We start from the raw sequence: 15,108 nt of genomic DNA, 5'->3' as shown, positions 1-15,108 counted from the left end.
ATGTCAAGGGTAATGTTAAAGTAGTTAAAAATACAAGAGCTGTTACCACTGTGTGCAACTTGTCACTTCAATGTGTCAGCGCTGGCAGCTGCCTTGGGAAGGCTGTGACAATGTGCACAGGATTGGCGCTAGTCCTTTTTCCTGCCAGTGCTGCTGCTTCTCTCCATAGGCTCCTTTTGCCTTTTTTCTTCATTTTTTCCCCTCATTCTTGTCTCCTGTTTTGCATTTTTTGTGCAAAAGACCAAAGCAGCAGAAAGAGGTGGTGAAGGGAACGGCTTAGACTGCCACATTTGCTAGTCTGTTTATACATCATGATAAATTACACGCCTCTTTGTGGTTCAGGAAGTTTGCTACCCAGAAGCAATTACTGATACCTGTGTGGTGTTTTTCCACACCTATAGGCATGGCGATATGCTGTTTCTCTACCCTTCAAGCCCGGCTGGCTCCTCCTCAGAGACCATGGACACCTCTGTCTCCCAAGGCTTGCGACCTGTGGGGGCCCCCCAGGTGGTGGAAGATGAGATCGACCAGTATCTGATCAAACAGGATGGGAAAATTTACCGAAATCGAGACCAGCAACTGTAAGTACGGGCGGACATTGTTTCTACCGATGCATCTGTGCCTCACCAGAGCTTGTAACATCTTGTCTGAAACCAGCAGCCAGGAAGTGTGCTATGGGAACTGCCCTCTGAGCTACTGCTCTATCCCTCACTGCCTTTGAAATGTTCACAAGGGAAAACAGCCCTTGCCATTGTCCTGGAAGGTTAAATCAAGCTCTGGTGAGCCGAGGAAGGAAGCAGATACCAAAATCCCAGGGTCTTTGCCAGGAAGGACTCATTCAGAGAATCTATTGTTCTGGTCAAGGTGGCCCCTGCTGTGGGACTTGTGGTTGTGTATTTTGTGCTCCTAAAGCATTTGGAGTTCTCTAGATTAAAATGAATACTTTGAATTCTTCCCCGGGATGTCCTGGCAGCCAGTGCCGTGTAGAAATACTAGGTTACGCTCTGTGTGTGGTATATTGCTTAATAAGCAGGGGCCCTGCTGTCTGCAGTAGCTTCTGTTCCATATGGTCTCAATATGTAGCTCCCCATCGTTCAGGTCCCAAGGTGACGGGTGCGCAGGGCGGCAGGGCCAGGTCTCCATCTTGCGGGAGAGGCATGGACGGGAGAATGTGCTTTCAGCCAGAGCTGCTGCCTCAGCATCACTCAGCCAGCAGTGGGTCTAAATCATGGGCAGCCAGCTCCTCTGTCAGAGGGGAGACCTGAGCTCCACCGCCTTTTCTGGCTGCTGTGCGATCTCCCCCTGCGTGGGCAAGAGTCAACACCACCATGCATCGCCGTGTTCAGCACTGGATGGGTTAAAGGTTGGACTTGATGACCTCAGAGGTCTTTTCCAACCTAAGTGATTCTATGTGGTGCCTCACCTAGGATGTCCCAAGCAGGAGCAATTCTGTGTCTTCACACCCAGCCACTCCTCATAAGGGAAAAACAGAAGTGAAAGGAATGAGTGGAAGTATCTGATGGCAGAGACGTGGAAGTGGGACTTGGGTCTCTGCCTGCTTAGTTTCTGGCTTCCTTTCCATCACGTGCCTTTCTAACCTTTCTGTGAAAGCAGGGAGTCCATTTTGCTCACAGAAATGCAATGAAGTTTAGCTTTGCCAAAGCTTTTAGCTGCGAGAGGCTTAGGTAAACAAAGCAGCTTGTATTTTTTGTAAAAGTCATAATACAATGGTGAGTTAATACCGTCGTAAATCTACCCTGATGCTGCTAAAACATCCTCTGTGTGGATGGTTGTTTTTTATTGCTCATCATTAATAACATCCCAATTGGGTCCTGGCCTGATGTCTGCGCTGGCTGTGGGCTTAGGGCTGGACCCCTCTGCAAAGTCACTCATGAGAGGACTTCAGCAAAAATTTTAAAGGCAACCAGGAATTCTTTCTAGAACAGAATAGCTCGCCCCTCCCGATTGTGTTGTCTTCTATATGGTTTGTCTTTAGTGCTGCAGCAGCAAGGAGGTTTGGAGACATGTAGCCTTTACGTGGAAAATCTTATCTAACTTTTTTCAGGCTGGTGATAAATGAGGGAAATATCACATTATTGAAACAATGATGGCAGAACCCACCACTCCATGGCAAAAACACTGTCTTTAACTTGACCACATTTTTCAGAAGAATAAGTGAAGGTATTGTTCTTAGCAGGGAGCCAAAGCACAGTGGTGGATATTTATGATAAAAAGAGTGTGTCTGGGCTTGTTCCTGTATTTGTGAGTGCATATCCATCTGAACATGAAGGGATGCTGGTGTGTGGCTGAGTGCATTAGCAGCCTTTAGTGGTCCTATATATACATTATCTGCCACAATACTTTGTTAAAAGCAATGTTGCAACTGGATCCCATCCATATTGTCTTTACAAGAGCCAACACCCATACTCCTCTCTAGAACCCTGCCTTTGAAAGCTACCACTGACCTAGTGCAGGGGCAGAGGTGGTGGAGGGGAGATTTTTTTGTTGCTTTGACTGTTTTTTAAAGCAATCGCCTCAAAAGGAGGTGTTTTCCCCTCTGTTTTGTAACTTTACCCAGCAGGTCTTTATCTGTCCGATAAACACATGTTTCCCTGTTTGTTCAGACCATCCCCTACTGCCTGATAAAGGATGAATGTTTTGGTTGTCTTTTTGTTAAAACCACACGAGCCAGCCCTGTGACGTAGGTTTAAAATTCTTTGAATTGAAATGCAGCCTCAACGCATGGTTGTAAAACTTGAGAAGCTGTGACCTGACATTGGTTCACGTGGCTGTTCAGAGAGCAGAGCTGCTTGCCAGTGAGGCAGACGTTTAGGAGGGTTTGATCTTGACCTGGGACTCTGAGATTTAACCTGAAGATGTTGCTGTCTCTTTATGTGAAATTGTTTTGTGGCAACCCCTCTGTAATATTCCCTAGTGGGTGGAGCTGTATGACTGTATAGATCTTCCACACCAAAACTGTTGGTCTAGAGCGACTTTTACAGACTGATTTTTCCATTATTAAATAAGATTTAATGCTACTTCTCTTTCTCTTTGCATAGGTGTCGCCATGGCCCCTTGGGTAAATGTGTGCATTGTGTACCACTGGAGGTAAGAGCCCCAAGAAGGTGCTCTAGAAGGTCGTACAAAAGCATGTCCTCTTGGATTCAGTTTCTTCCAGTATGAACGCTTTTCCTCAGAGCGCTGCTCGTGTAGAAGTGGCAGCTCTGGGTCAGAATCCTGCCATGCACTCTCAAAGGTGCCGGCTCACATCCAGGATTACTAAAGCTGCAGGCCTTTGTGACCCTGAGTTTATTCTGTTTAACGCTCTGCTTTTCTGCAGTAATGAGTTTAACAGAAAGTGCTTTAGAAAAGCTCCAGTTTTTTTCTCTCCTCACTCTTGCCTGGATTTTCTTGTTTCATCCCCTCTCTCGTGGATCCCAGGACTTCCCAGTTTAACCACGTTATTCGGGTTGAGGGCAGCTTTAGTAACACCTACAAATGTGCTAAGCTGTATAATTTATGGCGTGAAGCAGTGATACCTCAAAAGTCGCAGCGAGCCAGGATGGCTGTTTCCCCATTTCCCTGCTGGGTGCTCTGGAAGTTCTTTGGCCTTGTTTGAGCAACTGGGCTTTTTGTTTGTTGTTAGATATTGAAAAGAAAAAGCATTTTGCCTTTGAGGGTTGTTCTGATTTGTGGAGCCATTCTGTTATAAAAGTAGGAGGAGATAATAAAACTTGCTGTTGTAAAGCCCCACTGTTTCTATCACAGTAGTAGCTGCCTTGGAAATGCCTAAATTTTCTTGATTGTTTCCACATTGAGAGCCAGTGGGGTTGACTCTAGAACGTCCATTTGTTTAGCGATCGGTGTATTATCAGACAGGTGTCTGACCTGGCTTTTCTTTGTGTGGTGTTTTTGGCAGCCTTTTGATGAGGATTATTTAAACCATCTGGAACCTCCTGTGAAGCATATGTCGTTCCATGCCTACATCAGGAAGCTGACCGGAGGGGCAGACAAGTAAGAAAATCTCTGTGTTTAAAGGAATGTAGTTATAGCTTCTTTTTTAAAATATGAATAAAGGTCACCAGATGTCACCAGAATAGTGTTGGATGCAGCTATTGAATGGCAAACAGAGGAGAAAGCAACAAGTTAAAAAAAAGGCAGGAAAAAATTTTAAATATGACTTTTTTTTGTTTGTTTGTTTGTTTTCTGTTTTTCCTGTGGCAGTGTAATTGCTTCCAGGAAACACTACTGGTGCAGGGAGAAGGCCAGATGGAAGGAAAGAGGTTTCCTAATTGTACCAAGCTCCAGGCCTGCGTCTCAAACCTTGTGGAGAGGCACTGACACTGTGGTGGAGCTGGGGAGCTTTTCTTGACCAACGGCTTTTCTCACCTACAAACATGAATAGAACAGAAAGATGAGGCTAACATTCCTCAGGGCCTGATCCTGCTCTGTCCCACACTCCGTGTGTTCTTAGTGCAATCCCTTCTTGTTATGGTGCTGTAGTTCACCGCCTGCAAACTGGAAAATAAGGCATCCTGCCCTGTGATGGGGCGGAGGGTGCTGTGGTGGCGCCAGCCAGATAAATGCCAAGCAGATAGGAAGCACTGAAAGGAGTATTTATTTCTCTGTGCCTTGCTGTGGTGCACGTGTTCAGTGAAGGATCTAAAGTCCCTTTCAGTGATGTCAGGGAACCCACTGTGTTCTGAAATGCAGCTCCTTTAGATACGTTATGCAGAGGTGTGACCTTCTCCCTCCTATTCCTAAATGCCGTTGGGATTTTTTAAATGCTTTTGTGAGATGCGGCTCAAGTCCATAATACTTCCATTTGAAGGGAACTTCCCTTTGCAGGAAGCTTTGTGCACATGAAGGGAGCTCCAGTTTGCCCTAGTAGTATAATCTCTTGCTTCCCACGTGCTGCATAAATTATTTAAGCAGGGTCTCCCGAGTTCTGTCTTTGCTCTTGCTCGAATATCTGCTTTGGAGCTAAGTCAGGGACCACATGTTGGCCTCTTCACCTCCCTTGCTAAGTGGGCAGTGGAGGTTACTTGGAGACCACAGGAGTGGAGCATCCCCCAGCGTTTGCAGGGCACTTGGAGATCCTCTGAAGAGGCAAAGTATCCGTGCCACCATGTCCCCTCTGCCCTGCTTCCTCTATGATATTTCTGGGCACTGGGTTGTTTTTCTTGAGACCCAAAAGCATTTACTGTGGTAACAACAGCCTTCTCTCTTCCTTCTTGCAGAGGGAAATTTGTTGCCCTGGAAAACATCAGCTGTAAGATCAAATCGGGCTGTGAAGGGCACCCTCCTTGGCCGGAAGGCATTTGCACAAAGTGTCAGCCAAGTGCCATCACTCTCAATAGACAGGTGAGATGGAGCTCGCAGGAGCCCTTGTGCTTAAAGCTGAGAAGGGACTTGACTTGACTTTTATTTTTGGAGAGATGACTTCAAGAACAGCCAACTTGGAGCAGGAAGCCTTTGCGTATTGGCAGCTGTCAGGGAAATGGCTGTTAAGGTCTTCAGTTCTTGCAGAAAAGGACTTCCAAAATGTATCTGGTTCAGCAGTTTCCTTGTAATGTGGAGGACATCTGAGCTGGCACCACTAATGCTGAATCTCTGCTCTTTTTCCTCACTGGATCCAAAAGGCCACCCACTGTTTCTTCTAATTTCCTCTTAAATTTCAGTGTCTTTTTTAGTTGCAAAGGTTTTTGGGGTAAGTGCCCTAGTAAAGAAGCCAAGCTAATGGGGTGCTGGGGGTGCTCAGTGCTTCCGCACGCTCCAGCCCATGGTGGGTTCTCCTTGCTGGGCAGCAGCTACTGAAGGGAGAAGCTGCAGCAGGGGGAGAGGGAGGGAGCCAGCTAGCCTTCCCTGCCCCTGCTTTGGCAGGGTTCAGCTGTAAAGTGGCGGTGTGTGTCCTAGGCAGCTGGGAAGGTATTGGCGATAGGCAAAGTGAACGGACGTAGTCGAGGATGGCCTGACGCTTAACTTTGTCAAACAGAAATACAGGCATGTTGACAACATCATGTTTGAGAACCACACAATTGCAGATCGCTTCCTAGACTTCTGGCGGAAGACGGGAAACCAGCATCTTGGGTACCTATATGGCCGGTACACAGAGCACAAAGACATCCCTCTGGGGATCCGGGCAGAGGTTGCTGCCATCTATGAACCCCCACAGGTAAAAGCTGGGTGCCGTGGTGTCAGTGTCGACTCATAACCGGGGAACATGGAAATGAATTTTTGTTTGGGAAACCTCATGCAGTATTTCTGACTGCAGCTCTGTCAGGAAAATGATCCTGTGAAAAAGATGATGTGATTTATGTCTGTAATGTCCCTGTCAGTTATTGCCACTGAAAGAATTTTAAGACCCCAGATATGCTTTTTGTTATCTTTACACTTTCTTTTACATCAGTGCAACATTACATTACCTGTACGTTACATTACATCAGGTGATTTAAAGCGAGAGTGACTTCATAACAGTGGATTTCACTTTTCATGTTTCCTTGATTACTGGATTTCCAAGGCTGTGGTACAGAACAGCTTGAAAACAAATTCTGTACTAGGAAAAAAAGTTGCAGTCCTGGCTTCTATTTCTTATCCACTGTCTGGGAAAATTTAAGCCGCTTAATGAGACAAATACGAAGTCTGCTACGTTGATCAAGAAGCCGAGGGTGAATTTGGTGCTCGGCGCGGCTGGAGCCCCCGCTAGATGGTGCACGGCACCGCACGGCGCTCAGCGCGGCCGAGCCCTCCCGGGAGGCGGCCGCCAAGTGGGTCCCACCGAGCCCGGCCTCCGGGGCAACCCAAGAGCCGCGTTCGGTGTCGGAGAGCTGAAAATGGAGATGGCAAATGCGAAAAGCCACTCTGCCCACAGCACAAGGCTCAGCTTGAAGCTCAGTTTGCTTGCTGGCTTCTTTGCCACTGATCAGTCACTTTTCTAAGTGCAGACGCTATGTATATAAACATACCATGGCAGGTCGTATGTTTTCTTCCTCTGTACGATTTCTGCTGGGTTTCTAGAGTTAAATGCAACAGATTTGTCAGTGGAAAAAGAAAAAATGAATCTTTGGGAGTGTGTATGTGTGTGAGAGAGCAGAACTGTGAGCCTTTCATAAGTCAGAGCCATGCCCTCTATTGTTTTGGTATCGCTGTTAAGCCCCTGCTTTGGAAGTTGATACGCTTCTAGTTGTGCACAGTAAAAGCAGAGGAGGCTTTTGCTCTCCTGGCAAGCAGTCTCTGCTGTGCTTGACACGGCATTTCCCCACACAAGAAAGCTTGCCTCTGAAACGCCACCCAGATGGAGTCGTGTTTTCCAGAGCACGGTGGAAGGCCTGGGCGTGGGCTCTTGGATTCACTGGATTTCTGCCTCTCAGCTGCTCGGAGATTCAAACAAGTGAAACAGCGGTACAAAACTGGCAGGTTGAACACAGAGCTTTGAAAAAATTATATAATCTCTGCCCTTTTCCAAAGTGCTCAGAAACAGCAATGGCCTGTTTGTAAATGCTGAGTCTTTCATTCATAAACCCTGCCGTAGTTCGCAAACTTAGCTGAAGAGCTCTGACAGGTTGGGTCTGTGGGTGGAGGAGGTCTCTGGGGTGAAACTGGCCAGGGGTAATGCTGAAGTGGAAACCTAGACCTCTGCCTCACTCCTGACAGTGGCTAAGTGTGCTCTGTTTTTTCCTGTTCTGTCTTACTAGTAAGTTTTTCTTTGCTGCAGATTGGTACACAGAACAGCCTGGAGATCCTGGAAGACCCAAAAGCTGAGGTTGTGGATGAGATCGCTGCAAAGCTGGGGCTGAGAAAGGTTAGGATGTTGTCAGGTCTCATGAGTCTTTGTATGGTGATGAAGAAAATCATTGGCTGTTCTCTTCAGCTCCATGGGGTTATCCAAGACCGTTTGGGCATACCTGAGATCTAGCTGAAGTGTTGGTAGCTCTTATGCTTTCAGGTATGAAAAACAAAATGAGAGCGTTTTCCTGAGCACAAGCATCTAGCAGGGCTGTGCAGCTGAAGTCAGCAGTCCTCTGTCATGAGTGACATCAAAGGGAGTAGCAAAGAAGCAGAAACATGATTTTCCCTTTATTTCTCCTCCGACAGGAGCCGTTCCTGGTAGCATCTCCCCGGTGAGTGCTAATTTGGCACAGATGTAGCTGGAGTTGCCTTCCGAGTTTGTTCTTCCTTTTGACAGAATCTGTGCTCCACTTCCAGGAGCAGAGGCTCCTGCTCATTTTTTATTCTCCTCTGTGGGGTCTTGTCTATTGATGTCACTGAGGCAGGCTGCAGCGAGTTAATCAGTGTGTTGGTTTAGAGGTGCAGGTCCCCCAGCAGCTGAGCCTCAGTCCTCTGTCCCCGTCACGCCCACAGCCTACCAGTCATCCGATCGGGACACACGGGTATTGGGATCCACGGGTCTGCTGACATCTCTCAAACCTGTACTGATATTTTCTGGTTTGGGAAATCTTTTGGTATTGTGTGGATGCCAGGAATGAGATGTACACAAACAAGATTTGACTTGCTAAAGAAAACGCAAATCAGAAAACTCCGTACAGTAGACTATAAACATCTGTGGTGAGGCCTTTTGTTCTCTGAAGATAAGATCTTTAGCCTTTTGCCAGTGTCTGAGGCAAAGCTTCTGTGTGTGTTATTTATTTCCATGCTTTTCCTCTGCTTCTCACATCAGATATTTTTAATCAATATGACTTAACACGTAACTTACTGCTGGTTGCAGATTTTTGTCTGTCTGGGCTCTGCTAGGAATCTGAATCAGCGGTTCTTCCTCTGAAGGGTTAACGCTGCAGGAGCCGGTCACGAGGGGCTGATCAGAGCTGGTTTCAGCACATGTGTGTAGAAGGGTTCACACAGTGGTGTGTGTGTGTGTACACAGCTATACTCCTATGTGCAAACAATGCAGAAAGCAGGAATGTAGGTTTTTGGATCGGAGCAGACCGATTTGGAATGAATCATACTCCAGTGGGAACATATGAGCTTTATCTTAACTAGTGACTGCGGGCTTCAAAATGAGATCATGTGAGCTGCTTTGTCATCTGCTGGCGTTCCCGATGCTGCTTTGCTCTGAATGCTCAATAGGAAATGCTTTTTGCTGTTGGTGGGAGGAGGTAGCGGCTGAGAGGCCTCTTGCAGCCTCCAGATCTTTCCATGAAAAAATATTCCATAGTGAAACATAAAGCTGCAGGTGCCCCCGGCCGGCCAGCTGGCATGCTGCTCCTGGAAATCGGATTCAAATGAGCCCAGCACAGCTGGGAGAGCCATTTCCTTCAGGCAGCATACAGCAAGGCCGTGCAAGGAGCCAAGAACATCTTGTCCTGCTAGGAGAAAATGTATAAGCTCTCTTCTGGTTTGGGTTTGGTTTTTTTTTTTGTGGTTGTTTGTTGTTTTTTTTTTTTACTTAAAGCAGCTTTCTTCATAACACTTCTTCATAGGTTGGCTGGATATTTACTGATCTGGTCTCTGAAGACACACGGAAAGGGACTGTTCGATACAGCAGGAACAAGGTGAGATTCAAGCGTGCAGCTAACTACAGCTGCTGGTGCTGAGGGTTTGTGTAATCACATAAACACCGGCTGTGTCAGGCAGAGTACTGAGCCAGGGCAGCACAGGGCTGGAGGTGACACTGGAACTGGAATTCTTGTGAAATGGGGTTTTTCAAAAGCTTCTGAAGGAAAAGGAGCTGGAGCTTGAAGAGCAGTATTAAGGGTTTGAAGCTGTTTAGGTAGTATGCAAAGCTGCCTGCAGTCCTTCACCCGTTCTGCTTTAAGAAAATGGTGCTCGTGGTTTAAGAAAATTTAGTAGAGTGGAGGGAATGGGGTGGTGTGAGGTGCAAAGTCAGTGAGCAAAAGTTGACTCAGAGGGTTTTCCTGTGGGCTGGGCTTTCTGAGACATACGTGGCTCAAACTTTGACCTGCTCAGCTTCCTGTAATTCTAAAATCAGTGATATCCCTAGTTGGAAAATGAAACCCTGTTAACACACACACACACACACACACACACACACACACACACGTAAAGGTGGGTGGAACTAGAAGTGGGACTATCCTTCTGGCGAGGGCCAGGCTCAGGGCTGGGGAGCTGACATGTCTCATTCTTTTCCCAGTCTCTGCAGCAGCTTGCTACGAAAGCATGTTTTACTAGGGTATTGGTAGTTTTCTTTGGCTGCAGACCAGGGAAATAGGTCTAGGCCACATCTCATTGTCCTTTTTATTGACATTTCTGCTCTTCCCTCAGGACACTTATTATCTAAGTGCAGAAGAGTGCATCACAGCTGGAAACTTTCAGAACCAACAGCCCAACATCTGTCGCCTTTCTCCAGATGGTCATTTTGGATCCAAGTTTGTCACAGTTGTGGCTACAGGTATAAACTGGCCTCTGCTTGCCCCGGCTCTCAGGGTTACACGTGAATTATCTCTTGTTAATAGAAGAAGAATATGTGGCCCTGCCAGAAGAAGTCAGACATTCTGGTCCCCATCTGTCCTGTTTAACAAGGCTTTTTTTCTTGCTCCATCAAGTAAAACACTTTTTCATTCTTTATGCTATCTTCTCTACAATTATTTATCCTGTCCCCTGCAGGAAACATAATTGAGGCTCAGACCTGGAGCATCCACCTCTCTGATCCAGAAAGCATTTTTTGCCTGCAGCCAGGGGAATAACTGCTGCTTGCTTTTCTGTTCTGAATCTTTAAGCTCCAAGTTCTGTTGCCTGACAGCGGCAGTGCAGAGCCACAGCAATGCGGATCCTGAAAGTTCCTCTGGCTGGTTCAGTGTAAAGGAGGGACCTTTATCTCCCTTGTGTTGCTGTCAGGGAAACCCTTACGTAGGATGCTGTGCTCTTCCATGCATGGAAACATTTTTTGTTTGCCTGAATAAAACAGAGAAGCCTGCAAAATGCTTTGCTTTGTCACCTCTGATTTTAGCCATTTTCACAGCAAGTCTCCAGAGGCACTGCGGAACACTCTGTGCTGCCCGGGCTGTGAGGGGAGACGTTGGCATGTGCGGGGAGAGTTGTAGCGTTAGAAGTTCAGTCTGCTGTTCTCCATGGGATGACACATGTATTCATTTAAAATTTCCCTGGAGCAGATATGCTGGGTTCTGGGTCTATTTAACACAATGAAAAAAGCACATGACTTCTAAATAGCATCCAATGCAAAAACTGAAAGTGTGATATTACATTGCTGCCTCTGAGCCCAGGTTTTGTAAGTGTTGCCGGAGCCTTTTTCAATGAAAGCGCTCTCTTTTGGTTAACAGGCCCATGCAATCAGACAGCTGCCTGCACATTCCAGACTGCTAAACGCATCCACCTTTTCATTAAAGATAAATATGTATCTTGCTCACTCTTTTTATTTTATTTTTTAATTATTATTTGTTTCTGGTGGTTGTTTTTTTTTAACAAAGTGTTTTACTGAGAAAATGATGGCTGCCTTTGTTCAGGCCTTCCCGGTGTCTTGGTCTATGTTTAATTTCTAGGAGTGTTTGTTCTGGAGCAATGAGTGATTGAGGGTAGAGATCAAAGGGTAGAAAACTAATATTTCCTCTTTTCTGCTCCAGATAATTTCATTCTTTTCTGTTAAATCAGCCCATCAGGTTTCTATTTAAACACTTGATTCCTTCCTTTTGTGTTGTATAAATGTCTTTGGATAGTTTGCATCAACTTTGCCTTTAAATCCTCTACATGGATTAATTCCTATCCCCTCCTGAATTCCTAGTTTGGAAGTAGTAATGTTTTCCTACCATCTGTCTGTATCTTCTCTTTCCAGTTGTATTCTAATGACATATGACCTGATGTTGCTTACATTATCCAAATTAAAGCGCCAAGCATGTGATCTATCAGTGAGCCAGGATCTTAATTTCCACTTTCCATGTCAGATTTCCACCAAGCCATCCATTACACTTTTTCTTCTTATGTCTGACATTACTAGGTGACCAACCCTGAATCTACAGCTCATGGTTCCTGGGAAATGAAACAGGGTCACAGGAGCTGCACGTCTGGTTTTTGTTTTGAAAGAGAGAAGATACCCGCAGGGTAGTGGGAGGGTGATGCTATCAGGAGCCTTCTGAAAGGGCAGCTTCGCCCCCTTTAAGCTCCTGGCAAAGCACTCTCGCTGTCACCCCAGGGCTCTGTCCTGTTAGACTAGCCATGAAAATGCGTGTTACTAACTAAATAAATGTAGAGCTTAGAGGTAGATTCTTGCCTAGAAGTACTTCCCATGCAGCAGCACCAGCAGTTTCATCTCGCCATTCTTCACTGTTAGCAAGACTGCTGTGTTTAATGTTGCTTTTATGGGTCGTGCCCCTCTTGAGTTACACTGGGCGAATCGCTCGTGTATGGGATTTTTTAACCAGCCTCTTCTCTTCCAGGTGGTCCCGACAACCAGGTCCACTTTGAGGGGTACCAGGTCTCGAATCAGTGCATGGCACTGGTTCGAGATGAGTGTTTGCTGCCCTGCCGAGACGCACCGGAGCTGGGCTATGCCAAGGAGTCCAGCAGTGAGCAGTATGTGCCTGATGTGTTCTATAAGGTAAGGGCTGTGTGCCTGGCGTCAGGGGGGAGCTGCAAAACCAGCTCTGCCGTGTGTCTGGAAATCGGTACGGCCAGCTCAGGAAAGGATGTCTTTGAGCTCTGAACTATTTTCAGTAGTAACCGTTCACCACATGTCTGCAAAGTAATTGCATAAGCTCCGTTTCCGCCTCATAAACGTGCTGCCGTGGTTTCCAGTGCAGCAGTAGCCATTGGCTATCCAGCTTCTAAATGAGGTCTGCAGTGATCCACTGAAAGCCCATAGCAAGTGCTCTAAATTCACCTCCTCTTCCGTATTTGTTGGCAGTATTTGCTATGCTTCTCTGTTGATTTTAATCCCCAGCCGAGTTCAGCTTCCTCCGCTGCACAGCCATGTGATGTGTGCTAGCACAAATGGTGTGGTGAAAACAGTGGGTTCCTTACGCGGCGCCAAGGATTTGCTCGTGTATGACAGGCTTACAGGCACCAACTGGGCAGCAGATGCAGCAGAAGATAGCATAGTTCATGCAGCAAGAGAAGACAGAGCCTTGTTCATGCTTCTCTACAACAAAAGGAAGGTGCGAGGGTTTTCAGAGCAAGGGTGGGACCGGAGTGTGCCCCCAGCTTTCCTCTGCAGTACTGGGGTTTGCTGCCTGTGCCCTGGTCCAGTTCTCAGGTCAGACAGCGAGCTCCAAAAATGGTTCTGAGGAGCACTGCAGGATGCATGCATCCAGAGCAGATCCAAAATACTGTTACTTGAAGTGTTGTGCAAGAGCACTGCTGTTGCAGTTTTCGGTACAGCCTGTTAGTGATGAATGGACTGTCATTATTCCCTTGACGCTTGTTTCTGGAGATCTTCATCCCCCCTGTTCTCTGCAGGGCCGAGTTAGTAATTTGGGGATGGGACCTCTGCGGAGGCTAGTAGTGCCGCTTCTCACATGTGAGTATGTTGGTGCCCCATGAGCAAGGACAGAGGAATTAATTAATGGCACTGCTTGCCAACTAATTAGCTATCCATCACCTAAGTTAGTTATCTCATTCTTGTCTGTGTCTGATATTCACAGCCCGCTCAGCCTGCAGCATTCCTGCTGCCTGTATTAAAGCTGTGTCCATTAAGGAGCATAGGATAAGCAAAGCTACCTTCATTCAAGATAGCTAAAATGAGCGTCTTGTGCACCAGCGACAGAAATGGAGCTGGTCAAAATGCTCTGAACCTGCGATCGGGAGGTGCTCGCCTGGTGAATTGGCCTGTGAGGCTCCATCTTCCTCCTCCAGCCCTTAACGCTGAACTGCTGGCCTCTCTTGACACCATCTGAGCGTGAGGAACACCACTGGGCTAAATTCAGTGCTTGAGAGGAAAGGTGGATGGAATCTGTGCCTCTTTGCTTAGCACACAGACAGCTTGCTCTTAGGAGCTGATAAGCCAGGTCCGATTTAGATACAGCAGAGCTGGATTGTGCAAGGCTTGGCCCTGGATGTGAAGATGAGATCATCTCCTGGCGTGCTGCGGCCCTGCTCTGGAGGAGCCCGTGCTGTGCCACAGTCAGGGTGCAGCCTTGCAGGAGGTCCCGTAGGTCTGTGTCCCACATGTGGGCCACCCTGGGTGTTCGGAGTAGCAGGAAGCTGGTGGGTGTTCCCATAAGGTCTTTGCTCCCCTTCGTAATCTGAAGCAGGGAGATAAACAAAATGCTAACTGATGGCTCCAGCCTTCTGTGGAAATTTCCATGAACCACTGATTCACTGGGTCGGGCTGCAGCTTATTTCATATGTTTTATAACTTCTATCCGTAATTGCCTTTTTCATGATGTGCTCAAGGAAGGCTTGAGGACTGCTCTGGCGGGTGTAATTGTCCTTCAGCCTTAAACGTGTTTGGCTGTAGGATCTCTTAATGTTTTTGGAATGTTCTTAAATCAATGGAAAGCTTAGTCACTCCTGGCTTTGAAAACCTTTGGGGTCTCATTAAATGTGCAAGGCTTGAGGTCAGAGACACTACCTCATAGTTACTGGGTTGGTGACAACAATGGTGTCAAAGCGGTGGTTAAATACAGTACAAGGAGCAGGAGTCCAGTGCTTGGCCTGGTGGCAGAGGGCAGCTGCTTCGTGGTCCCATCCCCTGCTCCCCCTTTGCTGAAAATGCAGGAGCTGAGCAGCTTTGTCCCCAGTCCTCACTGGGAGGGGTTCCTGTCTGTGCTGCCCCACCAGCTAGCTTTGGGTGGAAAGCTGCACTTTTGATAGTTCCTGCATTTTGTCTCGGACTGAGAAGCTATCACTGGTAGAGAGAAATGTCCATATATACATTTCTATGTAATATGCAAGCGTTCATTTGAAAAGCCCTTTAGGATGAAAGGAACTATAGAAATTTATTCTAATTGGATGAGAACCAGAAGGCCAACGTTTGTGTAGTATGGATGTATTTATAGAACAACTGTGCATCCAGATGCAAGGCAAAAATCTATTGAACTCTTGTAGCTGTCTGCAGCAGGGTAACACAGATTCACCTTTGGCTTTGCAAACAGGAAAAGGCACCGCTGTGTGCATCAAGCGCAAGGCAGCAACTGTACTTGAGTCATGTTGTTCAGAGGAGGTGCCTTGAACCTCCACTGG

At 46.9% G+C, this 15,108-nt stretch overlaps 1 protein-coding gene across 3 annotated transcripts in view; it reads left to right on the top strand.

Annotated features, from left to right (window-relative positions):
* Positions 1–15,108, top strand: part of NPLOC4 (NPL4 homolog, ubiquitin recognition factor) — a 29,267-nt gene that overhangs the window by 4,686 nt on the left and 9,473 nt on the right. For 2 of the 3 annotated variants that reach the window (XM_037404149.1, XM_037404140.1), the window contains exons 4-12: positions 402–581; positions 3,060–3,108; positions 3,920–4,014; positions 5,241–5,364; positions 5,996–6,175; positions 7,715–7,801; positions 9,438–9,509; positions 10,240–10,366; positions 12,366–12,526. In XM_037404149.1, the coding sequence (XP_037260046.1) occupies positions 402–581; positions 3,060–3,108; positions 3,920–4,014; positions 5,241–5,364; positions 5,996–6,175; positions 7,715–7,801; positions 9,438–9,509; positions 10,240–10,366; positions 12,366–12,526 (1,075 nt within the window). The remainder of the gene's footprint in view (positions 1–401; positions 582–3,059; positions 3,109–3,919; positions 4,015–5,240; positions 5,365–5,995; positions 6,176–7,714; positions 7,802–9,437; positions 9,510–10,239; positions 10,367–12,365; positions 12,527–15,108) is intronic. The other variant, XM_037404158.1, reaches the window with a different exon arrangement.

Source organism: Falco rusticolus, chromosome 1, assembly GCF_015220075.1.
Source record: "Falco rusticolus isolate bFalRus1 chromosome 1, bFalRus1.pri, whole genome shotgun sequence".
Classification (NCBI taxonomy): domain Eukaryota; kingdom Metazoa; phylum Chordata; class Aves; order Falconiformes; family Falconidae; genus Falco; species Falco rusticolus.
This window is presented reverse-complemented; position numbering and strand designations above follow the sequence as displayed.